General features: G+C 38.1%; 1 protein-coding gene across 1 annotated transcript in view; it reads right to left on the bottom strand.

Annotated features, from left to right (window-relative positions):
- The window catches only part of NRAP (nebulin related anchoring protein), a 49,818-nt gene that overhangs the window by 1,550 nt on the left and 33,342 nt on the right, over positions 1 to 14,926 (bottom strand). The window contains exons 28-40 of the mRNA XM_088528604.1: positions 14,722 to 14,829; positions 14,249 to 14,362; positions 12,860 to 13,057; positions 10,950 to 11,054; positions 9,869 to 9,967; positions 8,990 to 9,094; positions 8,524 to 8,631; positions 6,549 to 6,860; positions 3,726 to 3,830; positions 2,956 to 3,054; positions 2,741 to 2,845; positions 1,074 to 1,181; positions 105 to 416 (exon numbers count right to left, since the gene is read on the bottom strand). Coding sequence (XP_088384730.1) covers positions 105 to 416; positions 1,074 to 1,181; positions 2,741 to 2,845; positions 2,956 to 3,054; positions 3,726 to 3,830; positions 6,549 to 6,860; positions 8,524 to 8,631; positions 8,990 to 9,094; positions 9,869 to 9,967; positions 10,950 to 11,054; positions 12,860 to 13,057; positions 14,249 to 14,362; positions 14,722 to 14,829 — 1,878 coding nt within the window. The remainder of the gene's footprint in view (positions 1 to 104; positions 417 to 1,073; positions 1,182 to 2,740; positions 2,846 to 2,955; positions 3,055 to 3,725; positions 3,831 to 6,548; positions 6,861 to 8,523; positions 8,632 to 8,989; positions 9,095 to 9,868; positions 9,968 to 10,949; positions 11,055 to 12,859; positions 13,058 to 14,248; positions 14,363 to 14,721; positions 14,830 to 14,926) is intronic.

Here is a 14,926-nt window from a genome sequence, read left to right as displayed (position 1 = left end):
GCCTTTAGTTCTTTTAAGAATACAACTTTGCTAAAGTCTGCTAAGCACATTGCCACAGACAACTCCCAGCACTTGAAGCGACAGTTCTGCTCAGCTCTACTTACATCACTCTGCAGCTTGTAGGCCTGCTTCGCATGCTTCACATTCAGCTGCTCAGGATCACAAGTGTATTGGTGCAGAGGCTGCCTGTAGTTAACATTGCTGGCAAGCTGCTGGCTTCTCTTAGCATGGAGGAACCCCGGCTGGTTAAGGTGACTCTTGAACTGCACTCTGTTTTGGGCATACCCACTCCGGTACTGATTTTCACTCTGGAGCTTTCCCACTTTGAGGACATGTCTGATTTTGGGATCATCATTTGCACTGCGAAATCCAATCTGCTGACCTTTATCTCTCAGGAAAGTCTCTCTGTATTTGTACTGCAGGAGATACAGAGAAACATCTAATTTTCAGATTCAGATTATATTCAAATTCCATTATGGAATAATTTACACCCCCCCCCCCCCCCCCAGCTATCAATGCTCTCTGCAGTGCATAGAGGCGAAAGGTTTGTCTGATTCCAAAGTGTATTTCTTAATTTAACATGATGCTCTAGGAGAAGGACCTCTGTGCTCACTGTTAAAGGAGTGGAAAGATTAGGAATCCCCAAATATTCATCTCTTGAAAGCAGCCACAGTTCCTTTAATTGTACTGTCTGGTGTACGCAATATACAGCTCAAGGTCTTGTCAACGCAGTGAAACTTCCATCTTCAGCACTCCTGCCAACTGCAATCTCATGTGTTCAAAGGTGATCCATTCTAGTCAAGCTCATGCTTTAACTATGCATAGCCCAGCTTACTTAAGCTTATTATAATACACCTTTTTCCCAAGAATAGAGCTTTGAACTGAAATACAGCAATCCGGTTTGGGATATTATTAAGGGGACTCTTGTACTTATCAGCATTTGGTTTAACCAGGTTACCCATTTTCCCAAACCTGACTACAAGGTTGACTTATGCCAGAATTTACCCATTTTTACAGGGCAGGGGAGCCATGAGAAGAGGGTTGGGAAGTGTTTGAAATAAAAGGATTCTTACATCACTAGCAATCTCTCTTGAAGCCTTTGCTGTCTGGAATGGGATGGCGTCAATCCTAAAATCATAGCCAGATGCCCTTGTCTGTTCCCAAGATGTTCTGTACACTTTCTGTGTTGAAAAGAAAAGAACAAAACAGTCATTTCCCCCTGCAGTTTCTTGAATTTAGTCCCATGACTGCAATAATAAATGTTTTATCCTACTGGGTTTATTTGTATCAAGAGTCATCAGTACCCTCTCCAAGGTTTTGATCCAGTTCTATAGCACTTCAACTTCTTTTCTGTTCTCCATAATGATAAAATATCTCATCTGAAAAGTGCCACCAGGGTTTCTTTTTGTACTTGACTGTGGTTGCTCTTTATTTGATTTAATTTCTAATAGAAACTGTGATGCATCAGTCACATCAATATTACATTGATATTGCCCTTATTCTCTCTTTTGATGCATCTACTTGTAGTGTCTTGGGTTTCATGGCATCATAATTTCAATACGAGCTATTTCAAGCTTTTCTAGTGGTCCCTGTCTCAATCCCCAGCCACATGTGGCTTCATTAACTCATCTGGAATAACAGCTACTTCTAACATATTCAATGTGACTTTGAGGCTGTGAAATATAATCACATCCTGAATAGAAATTGCTCTAGATTTGATTCTTCTTCCATTAGTAGACTTCTTACAGTAATTTGTAATTTCCTATACCTACTACACAGACACTTAGCTGTGTATCTTAGCTGACACTTCTAGTTCTCCCTTTCAGGTTTTATTCATTTAATTTCTTAAGACATTAGTTCACCCTTTCTGTGGTTTGTGACCATATGAAACCCAGCACAAAGTCAGCTTCACATTTCAGAAGGTGTTCTTGCATTTCACTGATGCACGTAGTGCTAAATAGTGTTTAATTTGAATGCAAACTGTGATGGCAAAAGTCCTGCATGAGCTGGCCGAACAGCCCGCACGGAAGCTATGTGCGTATTGCTGTAAGCGCTGCTAATGGACCTAGGGCAGATCCTGTACTCATGTGCAATCATCCCTTTCCCTTTTTATTTTCTTCCTCTGTGGCAACAAAGAATGTAAATCTTGATTGTTTCTTTCAGCTGTAGAGCACCTCTTACACAAACCAGGAAATCAAAGAATTTTTCAAGCTAAGGTTACTCTGATGCTACTGTTAAAGAAGACAGGAAACAAAGAGTTGGGATAGACAAGATGCCTGTTTGGAGTGGGGTGGAAGCTGAACCCTTTAAAACAATCCCACTTACTGATGCCATTCCACCTTTTTTGATGACAACTGTGTCTAAAGAATCAGTTTAAAATAAATTTTTCCAACCCCACAAAGTTAGATTGCATAGTCAAGGAAAGAGAAGATATTTTTTTTCTTCTCCCTCACCCAAATGGAAGTTCATTCATCTAAATTTGTAACTAACTGTAGCTAAACTGAAGGACAGAAATGCTTAATAGCTTCCTGCCCTAGAAAGAAGAATTGATTCCCAAAAGGAAAAACAAACTTTTTGTAATCCCATCAGCTCAGTCCTAGCAACATGTTAGCTGTCCGCAACCTCTGGCTTTTTTCAGCCAGGCTCAGCAAAGAACTTAGTGTCTACATATACAGGAAAGTTTTTTTCCATTCCCAGGCAAGTTTGTTTTCTTAAACGAGGTAAAAGGCTCTGTCCTTACATCGCTGATTTGAAGAGCATTCTGGCGGGCTCGGATGAAGTCTGGGTGATCGGGAGGCAGGGTGTACCGGTGCCTGGCTTCGGAGTCTCCAGCCTTGTACAGCCTCTGCGGAGCCAAAAGTCATTGAATACAAAGGAAACAATATATACTGGAAGCAAAGTAGAGGTCATTAGTACAACAGAAGTTAAGATAATTTAGAGTAAAATCAAACCTACATCACTGCACTGGAGGTAGCTATTCTTAGCATGAATCAAATCTGGAGAGTCAACCACAGCAGTGAACTTCAAGCTTTCTGGCTTCTGACGGTACTTTGTCTGCAAGGGATGTCGGGGAAGAGAACAAAAACAAAATCCAAGAGGTTTACATTAGACAGAGATAAACCAGGATTTCAAATATGTGATAACTAGAGTAGGACAATAAAATTACCTTCTTGAGGCCACAGTATTAAAAAAAAATACGATTTAGTCTGAGTTACTCTTTCAGCTTGGGAGTAGGAATGCTACTATATCACTTCAGTGGTGCCCAGGCACCAGACTTGTTTTGTTTGTGAGGCAGGTTTTACACTGAAAATTCACATGCAAAAAGCTCTCAAACACTATACTTAGGACAATTCATAATTATTCTTCTTTAGTACAGCATACTGAACAGGCTGCTGCCCCCTTCAATGTGACTGTCAATACTGTGTCTTCCTATATTACTTCTTAATGACCTGCTTACATTTTCATAATAGATTTTACTGCATTTATTTATTGCTACATATTTTGTTTACAGTCTTGTGTTTCATTCAGAATGGAAAATATTCAGCAGGTGTCATGCAGTGGACTTGTATCTCCCATACTGCTTCTTGGTAACTTACACCTTGTATAAACAGGCTCCTGCATCAAAAGGAAATGATAAGCTACATTCGTAAGTGTCATGTAACGAGGAGCCTTGATGGTAAACAATTCCTACAGATGTGCTATCCCATGAAAGATTTATCAGTTACCTCGCTGATGAGCTCTCCAGCCTTCTTTACACTTTCTATCTGCGGAGATCTCAGAGCCATCCAACCAACCCCTTTCATGAAGTTCAGGTCTGATTTGTAGCGATGCTGTTAAAAATGAAACCCCTTAGTTATCAGTTTTGCATCCACAGCTATTAACGTTTTAAAAAAAGACTTCCTGATTCATATTAACATTTTGAGGTTTTTCATTTGCCATGCATATATCACATCGTAAAGCCAAACTGTTTGCATTTGTTCACTCCACCAGGAATTAAATAATGTATCATATGCAAGTTACAAGAAGAGGCTCCACAAGTGAATTAGTATGACTCAAAGCAGTAAGTAATAACCTGTTTGTACAGGGTGTAAAAAAACCCTTTTGAAATAATTTTCTGAGGTGAATTCTAGTCAGGAATACTAATTATTTTATCTGGTGCATGCTTCCTCATTAACCCCATTTCTAAGAGACCATTACTCTGTTCTACCCACATTACAGGCTTGCTCTATCTCCTGATTTAGGAGGAATCAGGAAAAAAAAAGAAAAAAAATCAGGGAAAAAAGATAGACCCAGTAAAAAAATGAGAGTCAGTAAAGCACGCCTTCCTCCAACAATTGTGACTTCTTCAGAGTGACAGTGGATCACTGTGTGACTTTAACCCAATCCCTCAACTTCTCAGAGTCTCAAACTCTCTGTATGAAAGATTGAGAGAACAGCTGGCTCAAAGAGATGCTGTGTATGACTTACTAGACAGTGATGAGATCAGACAAAACCATCTTGATTATTTCTCTGGATTCCTAACCTGTCCCTACAGGTAGGGGACCAAGCCCTGATGTCCTTATTCATTTCCTATTGTATCCCTTGGAGGCAAGCTTGATAAGCTTGTACTGAATATGCCTTGATAAGCTCTAAGGACTAAGTCCCTGGAAAAGTTACTTTCCTGTAATGTAAGCCACCATCACAGATCAATAAAGACTAAAAAATCCTGTATATGTAGATCTAAAAAACTTATATGCCATCTGTTACCCATAGGAATGGGAGTTGGAATGACAAAGAACTGCATCTCACAACATTTTCTCTTCCATCCTAAGAATATCCTCCAAAAGTTCCTAAGCCTGTTTGATATCTCTACACTTTCAAGACATCCTGCATACTAAGAGCACCCTGTTTTCTGACAGCAGCATACTCTGAGGACTAACCATTAGATGAATAGATTAGGTGACTAATAGAGATCTCAGCTGAACTGGGAAACAAAGTGAACCAAGTAGTGCTGATCTGCTGGGCAGGCTGACAGGACTAATAAACGTGGAAGAGGAATATGTAGGCTACAGTTTCTGTGACTTGAGAGATGGTACATAAGAATTGCTGGACAGCCTGAAAAGGAAGATTAGAAATTTTTTCACCAGGGAATGGCCTTGCATATATGTACATTTTTATTATATATATATTTGTGTGGGCATACATGTGTGGACATGTGAGTATACACATAATATGCAAGTAGACATATGAAATGGATTGCTAGGAAATACACAAAATATTTTTGAGGACTTGGTAACTAAAAGAAGAGCAATTAAGATGCAGTTGGTAAACTGCATTCCCCACTGAATACGCTCTCTAGGGTATATTGTGCTACTCTGGAACTGGAATAGAGATTCCCTTGCTCATTCCTAAACTACACAGAACTTGCTCCCTTATTTTTGTAGTCCTATGTTTGGATACCTTAGTTTTGTGGAATGACACCTCTTTATTTCCATCTGACAGAGAACAAAGACAATTCTTATCATAATAATAAAATCCAACAGGGATTCTTCAATTGAATCATTTGCTTTCATTTAAAGACATAAATCAGAGTGGGCTCTTTTTAAGATGCTTTGTCTGGCAATGAAGAGTGTATTCGGGATACCAGATAACAAGTACACTGAGTAGGAAAGAAGGACATGGACTCTCCATTGCTTTTATTGCCTCTCTGATTTTCATAGATGGAATATCTATTCATATCTTCTCAGCAAATATCCCATCACTTTGTCTTTCAATAAAAGCTTGAGTGCAGTTCCCTGAAGACATGAAAAATTAGCACAACTTTGCAAGTGACCTTTCTCACTTCCTTGCTGAATCATGCGGTTTTTATTCTTATGCAAGAAAAAGCAGCCCAGCAGAGCTTCCTGCTACTGAGTGACTACTCAAAGATGATACTGGACCCTAAATTGTCAAAATATAACTACCTACATACACAGCTTTATACATACACTCAATAGCTGCATCCACCCGGAAGCAGGTATGGACAATGGCTTGCTCCCCTGAACAAATGTACATGTGAATATGGAAAAATATAAAGTGAACATGTTGCCTGCACTGAATCTATCATTTCTGTGATCAAAGTTTGTCTGAGCTTATATTTGCAGGAGTAAATTTAGATAGTACATCCAGGGGACAGGTTGTTTGATATTAATAGCTATTTGTAAAATGGCCTTCTAACAGGATAGCCCAAACCAACCTCCTGCTGAAAGACTTTTGCAAGTAAAGCAGTCAATGTCCATCCACTGGCTGGTTGTAACCTAACCAATTAAGAGATGATTTTGTAAATCTCTCAAACCCAGAACAAGTAATATGGACCACACTGATTTTCCATGAGAAGTATAACATGAGAACCTCTGTGTCTCATGCTCCGCATGCGTGGAACAATCAGATATCCTGCCACTGTGTATACCTAAGTTTACAAGTGCTCTTTCTAAAAACATTGCCCAATGTCAATAGACAATTCATGTCAGTCATGTAAGCTTTTATTATTGCTAAACTCAATTTTCAGCTAACAGACAGAAAGCCTTTACCTCACTCTGCAGCATATGGGCTCTTTTGGCCCATTTCATCTTCATGTCTTCTGGGATTGCTGTGAACTCATGGAGCCTCTTTCGGTAATCCTGATCACTTGCCAAGGCCTGGGCTTTCTTAGCATGGACAAGATTCACCATGTCCATGGGCAGACAGTACTTAGACCACACTCCTTGGGAACCTTTCTTATACTCCTGTTCACTCTGCAGTTTCGCAGCATGCAAGCAATGCAGCAACCTGGTATCATCCAGAACACTCCTGGCACCAACGTGCTTTCCTCTCTCCATCACAAAGTTGTGTTTATATTGGTACTTAAGAAAAAAAAAAAAAAAGGTAAGAGTGAAAAGGGGCTAAAGTTAGACTGATTATACTATCTAATTAATTTAGGATAAGTCATTGAAACACCTATGCTGACTGGAGAGAGAAAAAAAAAAAAAGCCAGGTCATACAGCAGTAGAAAGTAATTGTTTGAATATCTCATTGCTCTCAAGTTTAGATATCACAGTAGTTGTAACATTTAAGTCAAGCACAACTCGATACATGCTCTGAATATGCCCAAAGCACAGATCATGTTTAACCTCAGATCATGCATTTTTATTTTATCTCCCATAGAATTATATTTCCATTACTAGGAATAAGAACATAAAAGAAACAAACAAAAGAAAGACAAAAAAATCTATATAAGAGAAACACCATGCACTCTGTAGCCTTCAGATTTGCAAATGCCACACAGCTATTTGAAAGAGTAAATTCAGCTTTCCTGGATCAATAACGATGTTGAGAAGCCTAAGACGGTGGTCTGAGCACAAGAATAAGCACCAGCAACCCCTCATCCTCATCTTAGCTGGGACTGTGACTCTGCCTATGATCTTGCATTTATCCTCTCTGTGAAATGGTGATGATGATGATAATGATTATTTATACAGCATCAACAGGGTGTTTAGAACTTTAAAGAGAAAGCCTGGGCTCTGAAGAGTTCATAATGCAGTTGAAATGGGATAATAACACTTATCTACCACACAGGAGAGTTGTGAGGATTAAATTACACTAGCTAATGTTTATAAAGTGCTTCAAAGATGAAGGGCCAAATTCAGATCTGTTGTAAGTGGATGTAATTCTATTAGGGACTTGTACCCTTTAGAGCAGATCTGAGGCTATAACCAAAAACACTCTGCAAAATATGGTTAAGTATACACTGTAAATTAGATATAGTTACCTCATAGAACAAATACACATTACATATATTCATATTTTATCACATTAGAGAAAAAATGTACCTCAAGGCTACACAAAAATAAGAGAGTTTTTTAAAACAATTTTAGTTTAATTGTCAGTGATTTTTATAATTTATTTCTCAAATTTCTTGCAAGGAAGAGATGAAATTATACTTTCTGAAGAAATGATACTGCCATGTCTGAGTGTTTTGCACATAACAAGCCAAGTAAGAAAATGTTTTTAAGGGTAAGAAAATTTGTTTTCCTTCCTTCAGAAATTAAGAGAACACATTTAGAGGAGCATCCGCCAATTTTCACATCCTGACCAGACAGCCAGCTCTTGATTTTCAAACACTCAAAGAACACTCAGCTTCCTGTGACTTCATTTCAACTCTGGGGCTCCAAGCACTTCCAAAAGGCAGCTCAAAGCTGGTGGACAGAATTAGTGGGCACTTTACCATATGAATAGCTGAAAGCCCAGAGAGTTGGGAGAATCTCTTTGATTTGTCTGTCTGTAAATACTTTAATTCACTAGCTATTTCCCATTGGAAGATGTTTAACCAAGCCTGGTTCCCTATTAGCAGTGATTTTTTTTTTTTAATTCACACAAAGAATCTCATTCATAAGTAATATATTCTGTCTCACACTTGTCTCACATGGTTATGGAGCTACTTTAATTCAGTGAAATCTGCTTTAGACATTGTTTTACATGTAGTTAACAGAAATTAGGCAAGATGGAAGGTTGAATCATTCAACTCACATCACTAGCAATTTCTCTGGAGGCCTTGGCAGCCTGGAAAGGCAGCGCTTCCGTTGTCAGCTTGTAGCCTTGAGCACGTAGATTATGCCAAGATTCTCTGTATTTCGCCTAAAGTAGGAAAGGCACATGTAGATTGCTGTTTCACTTCCAAATGCTCAAAGGAACAAACAAAGTAAGTCTCTTTCATTTGTTATTCTGAGTTAGAGCTTCATTCCTCATACTCAAAGGATTTTTTTTAATTATATTCACGAAATGCTACGAACTCAGACAAAACATGTGTCTCATTCCTTATGTAAATTTAATTTACTCACAACTGCATATATGTTAGTGGAGATAGATATTGTTAAAATAAAATTGAGGAAAGCAAAAATACAACAGATCTAAAAATTCCTTGACTTATCCATCATTCTTTGCCATGTGCAACTCATCCCCCAGTCCAAACAAATAAAACAAAACAAACTCTTACATCACTGAGGTTGGCTGCATTTATTTTTGCCCGTGTAAACTCAGGCAAACCCAGTGTTGGTGTATAGTGATGTTGACTGTCCTCTCCTGCTGCTTTATAAAGGCGCTAGAAGGGATCAAAAATGAAAATGCAATCATTTTTCTAATGTTTGAAAAATATAACAAAAATTCCTATTTGTTACTTAAGTAGTTTGTAATAATGACAATCATTTTCAGCCAGCTCCAAAACAGCTAAGAATATATCAATACAACTGTAACTCCATTTCTCTCTCTCTTTTTTTTTTTTTTTAAATTTAAAAATCTTCTAAATTAATTGCTGAAAATACCAACCCACTATATTTTCAGTCTTGCATTAGTAGGTTCCCAGCAGGCCAAAAATGGACCTAAGAATGTTAACAGCATCATGAATATGTATTAAAAAAAGGCTGGATATTTCTCAAAGACTGTTCATATTGTCTCACTTTTATTCTTTCTCATATTATTGTAGATAATTTGTTCATTAATTTTGTCTTGTTTTCAAAAATTAGTAGATTCTTTTCCAAGAGGTTTCTAAACAGGCCACACTATTCAAGGGCACTCCTTCAAGAACACCCAGACTCATATTCTGAGGGTTTGCTTAATGTATAAAAAGACTGATAACCGGACTCTATTATATTAGCAATATCTGGCACAAAGATTGAATTTAAAAATGGTGCTAAATGTTTGTCCAGGAATAATATTTTTTTTTGTGATCTAACTCTGCCAAAGCAGAAATCAATGATGTTTCCTTTCCTTTTGATACATTCTGTTTTTCAGAACAAGGCTGTCTCTCTCTCTCTGCCAACCCTAGCACCCTGCATTTTGAAAAGCATATTTTCTGATTCACATTAGAAGAGCCTACCTCATTAGCAATCATATTGCTGAATTTTGCATGAAGGAGGCCAGGAGAGTCTGTCACCGATGTGTACTTGAAGGAATGTGGATGCTGACGATATTTACTCTGAGTTCACACAGAAAGAAAAACGAACAGAAACACTAAATAGTGTTGTCAGTTAAGGGACTTTTTTTCAATACTAGTGCTCAAGCATTGCTTCTTGTGCTTAAAACATTGTTTTGCAAAGGATACTTATCTATTAACCAGTATGCTAATTTACCTTTTCTATTCTGTTGCATTCTTGTCTCACTAGGGGAAACTAAGAGTAAATAAGGAATTCTGTGTTAAAGAAAAATGTACTGCTTTGTTGAATATACCAATTAGATTATTTCACCCTTTCATGTCACTAACCCCGGCTAATGAAGTTAGAGGGAATGCAATACAACCCAGACAGAAGATGCTACACAAGCCTGCTGAACTTTTTGGTGGGAAAGATGAGATTCCATCTGGTCAGTGGTGCTACACAACATAAGTGCAAGCTCACTGCAGTTATTCACATTACTAGAATGCAACTTGCACATCTACGTGATGGCAATAGATCCAAGACTTGAAGGCAGCAGTGTAAGGAGAGAACATGACAGAGGAAAGGAGAATCTGTTTACAAAGCAGTGAAAGAATAGGACACAAGGCAGCTAGTAAAACACAGACTAAAATTACAAAGCACTAAAAAAAATAGTGTAATGATAACTCTGGCACTAGGCACTCAGAGTCAAGTAAATTTTGGAGAAATAGTACAAGGTGCCTAATAGAGTGCAAGAATTATTTTTAACTGAGGAGGCACTTTAAATTTGAAATGGATCACATTAAGTAACAACCATCTGGGTCTGAAACCCAGGAGAAACCATTTGTGAAAACAGTTAGCAAAGTCTGCAAAACCTTGAACTCCATCAGGTTCACCCATCTGTAGTTAGGACACGAATGGAGTGATCAAATGGAAGGGGAGGGAGCCTAGCATTACCCAGTGAGTCACTTTGCCAGCCCAGTTTAATAGAAAGACATCTGGCAAACTCTTGTTTGTAGCGGAGAAATCAAAACCCTCTTTTGTTACCTCGCTGATGAGTTCAGAAGCTTTCTTCTTTTCTTCAATCTCTAGGGCCCCTGGAGTAATACATCCAACTCCTCGCATAAAGTTCATGTCAGAACGGTATAAATTCTAAGGGAAAAGCAGAAGTAATTACAAGTTTGCATTTGAGATGCCCTATATTTATTCATTGAAATATACACAATACAGTTATTCAAATAAATCCATTAGAATCTACTACAAAGAGTAAATATACTTTGCCCTATGTTCTTGTGCTTGTGTGTGCATGTGTGCAAATGTAAGATTTGGAAGAGAACTAAATCCCACTAACACTGAATGACACTTGGGCTCCAAAATTCCACTTTTCCCTTTGAAAATAAACTTTTCCTAGATATATAATGTGCATACATACATAATATATAAAACATATCTCTATATTATTTATGTTTCCATGTATATATAAAACTAGACTAATTATATTTTTCAATAAATGTTGTGATCTTTTAATAAAGTCACATTTGAGACAAAACACCATTGCTTTTAAACAATTCTGAATGCTCATAACATAAGCAGAGAAAAACAGCACTGTGCCACTGTATCGATGTTGTTAAAATGTTTTCCAGACCATCAAACAGAGCAGTAAGTCATTGCAAATATTAGTTTTTCAAATATGACCAATAGCTTCAAGCTAAATACATTAAGACAAACACTGTTGCATCTCATGATGAGAAGAGTGATGATATGGATCAGAATCATTTTGTTTTCTGCGCCTCCAAAAATATAAAGGCCAAACCAGTAGTAAACACAGTTCTGCTTATTTGATGCACACATGGAAGCTGCTCCTGCTTACTAAGGGAAGAACTAGCTGTACTTAATACGAACTTCTGGATCAGCAAGCTACTTGTAACGAAAATTCTACCTTCATTTTATTCAGCCATGTGGGAGAACAGAATCAACTCCCCTTTCACTGTCTCATGTACAGGCCTCTCTGGTGTTAGGCACCGTTAACACATCACAGTGCTGTGTACAGGAAATATTGTTTGTGAGTAAACAGAAAGGACAAAAGCCAGGCCTCTTTATTCACCTGCTGCCAGCTATTAGAGATGGCTGGTAAGAGAGGTATATGCTACCCTAAAAAGTGTTGTTGACACTTAATGCTTTACTAGTAGCTTGGAAGATGGGCATGGAGGGAAATCTGCCTCTCAGTCTCTCTTTATATGTGCTTTCCCAGCACAACTGGCAGCTCATGTTAACACTTGTTGGAATACTGTCTGCCATCTTTAAGACTGTTAAAAGTTTAAAACTGATATACAGTGGCATTTTGGTCCAGATTTGTTTTTAAGATATATTCTCCAGGCAATATAACCTATTAGATGCCCTTTGCTCACAGTTGTGCCTACAGACACAACCTACCCTTTGATTTGCAAGGCACTATCCAGTTAATCCTACTCAAGATTACATACTGGCTAAATTCATCCTTGTTGGAATTTCAGTGGTTATATCCTGCGCCATAGTTTACTCTTTTTTTCACAAATCTGATATATTTTTAACCAACAGGCACCTTACTTGTGGAAGTACACATTAATTATGCCCAGATGCAAACCAACTGAAAGACCAAAGGGTCAACAGTTTGCATGGTTAACCAGACCTTAAAAAAGAGTATTTCTCTAGCAGTACAATCACCCCCATTTGAAAATACTTCTCTGTCCAACCGTCAAAGGCTACTGTACATTACATCTTGGAATGGTGTGATACACGCACCGTACAACTGCTTAATAGGGTAAATATCTCATTCCTGAATGTAAGCAAGGGAGAACAGCCCTTTTTCATTCCTCAGCTGCTGTTTCCACACAAACCCACCAGCTGTCACAGCTTGGAACAGACCTGTCTAGCACCAGACCGAGCAGGGAAACACCATGGGGATGTTTCGCAGTTACCTCGCTCTGTAGTTTGTGCGCGTTCTTGGCACACCGCAACCTCACATCATCAGTCAGAGAAGTGTACTGGGGCAGCAGCTGCCTGTATTCCTGCTCACTGACCAAAGACTGGGCTTTCCTGGCATGTACCAAATTTATCATGTCCAGTGGCAGATGGAAGTGAGTCTTGGTATGCTCAAAATCTTGCTTATATTTCACCTAACAAATTAAAAAACAGATCACATATATATTATGTGGTATCACATATATATATGTGTGGTATTACACATATGTATTACCAATTACATGGTAATTGAAATTCAGGTTTTAATCAAAAGAGACATTCTCCATACTTATCCATTTTCCAGTCTAAACTGAAATGTAAGTTCTCTAGTATATGTAACTGTACTGTGAATGACCAATATGAACAATTAGACTATGCTGCAGTCTATCCCAGGTCAAAATAGTATCCATCTACATAATATTTAAACAAACTGAGTTTTTTTAAGTAATTTTCATTTTTTAAACTGGATACATCTAATCCATAAAATTATCGAACTACCGATAACTACCAAACTATCGAAATTCTTAATTTGCTGCATTTCCAGAAAACACAACAAAAAGTCAAGGTTACTGCCTGAAGATAACACCCAAACAGCCATATTTGAATATGAATCATTCCAATTCCTCAGTCAAAATATTTGTTGATCTCAACAAATTTAACTAGGTTTATTTTATATTTTTAAATATTATCTTGGGTCGGGGTGGGGGCCAGGGAGAGTTACTCCACCTATTGGCTCTGGCAAGGGAAAGAAAGCCCTAGGAATCTTCATGGAATTTTTTTCACACAAAATCTGCAGATAAGATTAAGCAAACTTCAGATGTTCAGACAATTCATCCAGAAAATGAACATCTGAATTGCTGATGTTTAAAGTAACTTGGCAGATAGCCAAATTCTTCAGATACTTATTGTTGTCTGCACAAATCTAAGTTTACCATCCCACAAGGAAGTACCCTAGTATGAGCTCACCACTCACTGAAATCCATGAACATATTCCCATCTATATTCATGATCAGGCTTTAATTTTGGTAAGGGTATAAATAGTTCTTGAGAATACTTATTTGTAAGAAAAGTAATCTCAAGATTACTTATTTAAAGTCAGACAAACTTTTCACTGCTTTCTGGATTAAGCCACTGTGTTTAAGAGGCACTGAGCAGTCTAAATGTTTACACAAAATGAATGAAATGTGATTCTTAGCATTTCTCAAGACCAAACGGGAACCACAGTATGACCAAAAAAAAAAATACAACTTGAAATTACATAATCTCATTTATTCTATAGTCTTTCAAAAAAAAAAAACAGTAAATTGAAAATAATCCCCAAATAACATTTTCTTTCTTGTACTTACATCACTCTGTACCAATGCTGCATGAACTGAGTGAGCAATATGCATATCGCCATCCAGGCCACGGGAGCCAACCATCTGTCCTTTCATTTTCTCAAATGCTTCCTTATACTTGTGCTGAAAAGGAAATAAGAATAGAAATTTGAATAGAGGAAGAGACACAAGCAGCAGTCCAAATTGTTAGAACCAACCTTGCCTAGCAGATAGTGCTGGACAGCCCCTGACCAACCCCTGTGACCTTGGTCAGCTTTGCTAACACGTTTGCTTTAGAAAACTTTCCATTGCTTAGTTACGAGTACCACTTCCTTGCATCTGCACTTCCAAAAATCACAACAAAGAAGCAGACTGAGGCAGGATGTCTCCCAGCTGTAGAGCTGGCTGGAAACACTGTTTCCAACAAGAGTCACTGAGCAGAGCAGAAAGATCAGAATCTTTGAGGAGTGCCTGAGGACAGTATCAGCAGCGAGTTCACCTACATCACTTATGATTTCACCCGAAGCCTTTGCTGCCTGGAAGGGAATCGCATCAAGTTTCAGTTGATAGCCACCATCTTTCATCTTTCCCCAGGATTCCTTATAGCGAATCTGGTAGGAAAAACGGGACAGCAGTTAAGCAGAGTAGCTGTTCAGAAGGTTGACACCGCAGCACTGCCATTATCCTCCAAGTCAGTTACCTTCTATA

This window comes from Tinamus guttatus, unplaced genomic scaffold (assembly GCF_059628265.1).
Source record: "Tinamus guttatus ecotype Peru unplaced genomic scaffold, ASM5962826v1 Tinamus_guttatus_pri_ptg000314l, whole genome shotgun sequence".
In the NCBI taxonomy this organism is placed as follows: domain Eukaryota; kingdom Metazoa; phylum Chordata; class Aves; order Tinamiformes; family Tinamidae; genus Tinamus; species Tinamus guttatus.
The sequence above is the reverse complement of the archived record's forward strand: the minus strand, read 5'-3'. Positions and strand labels throughout refer to the sequence as shown.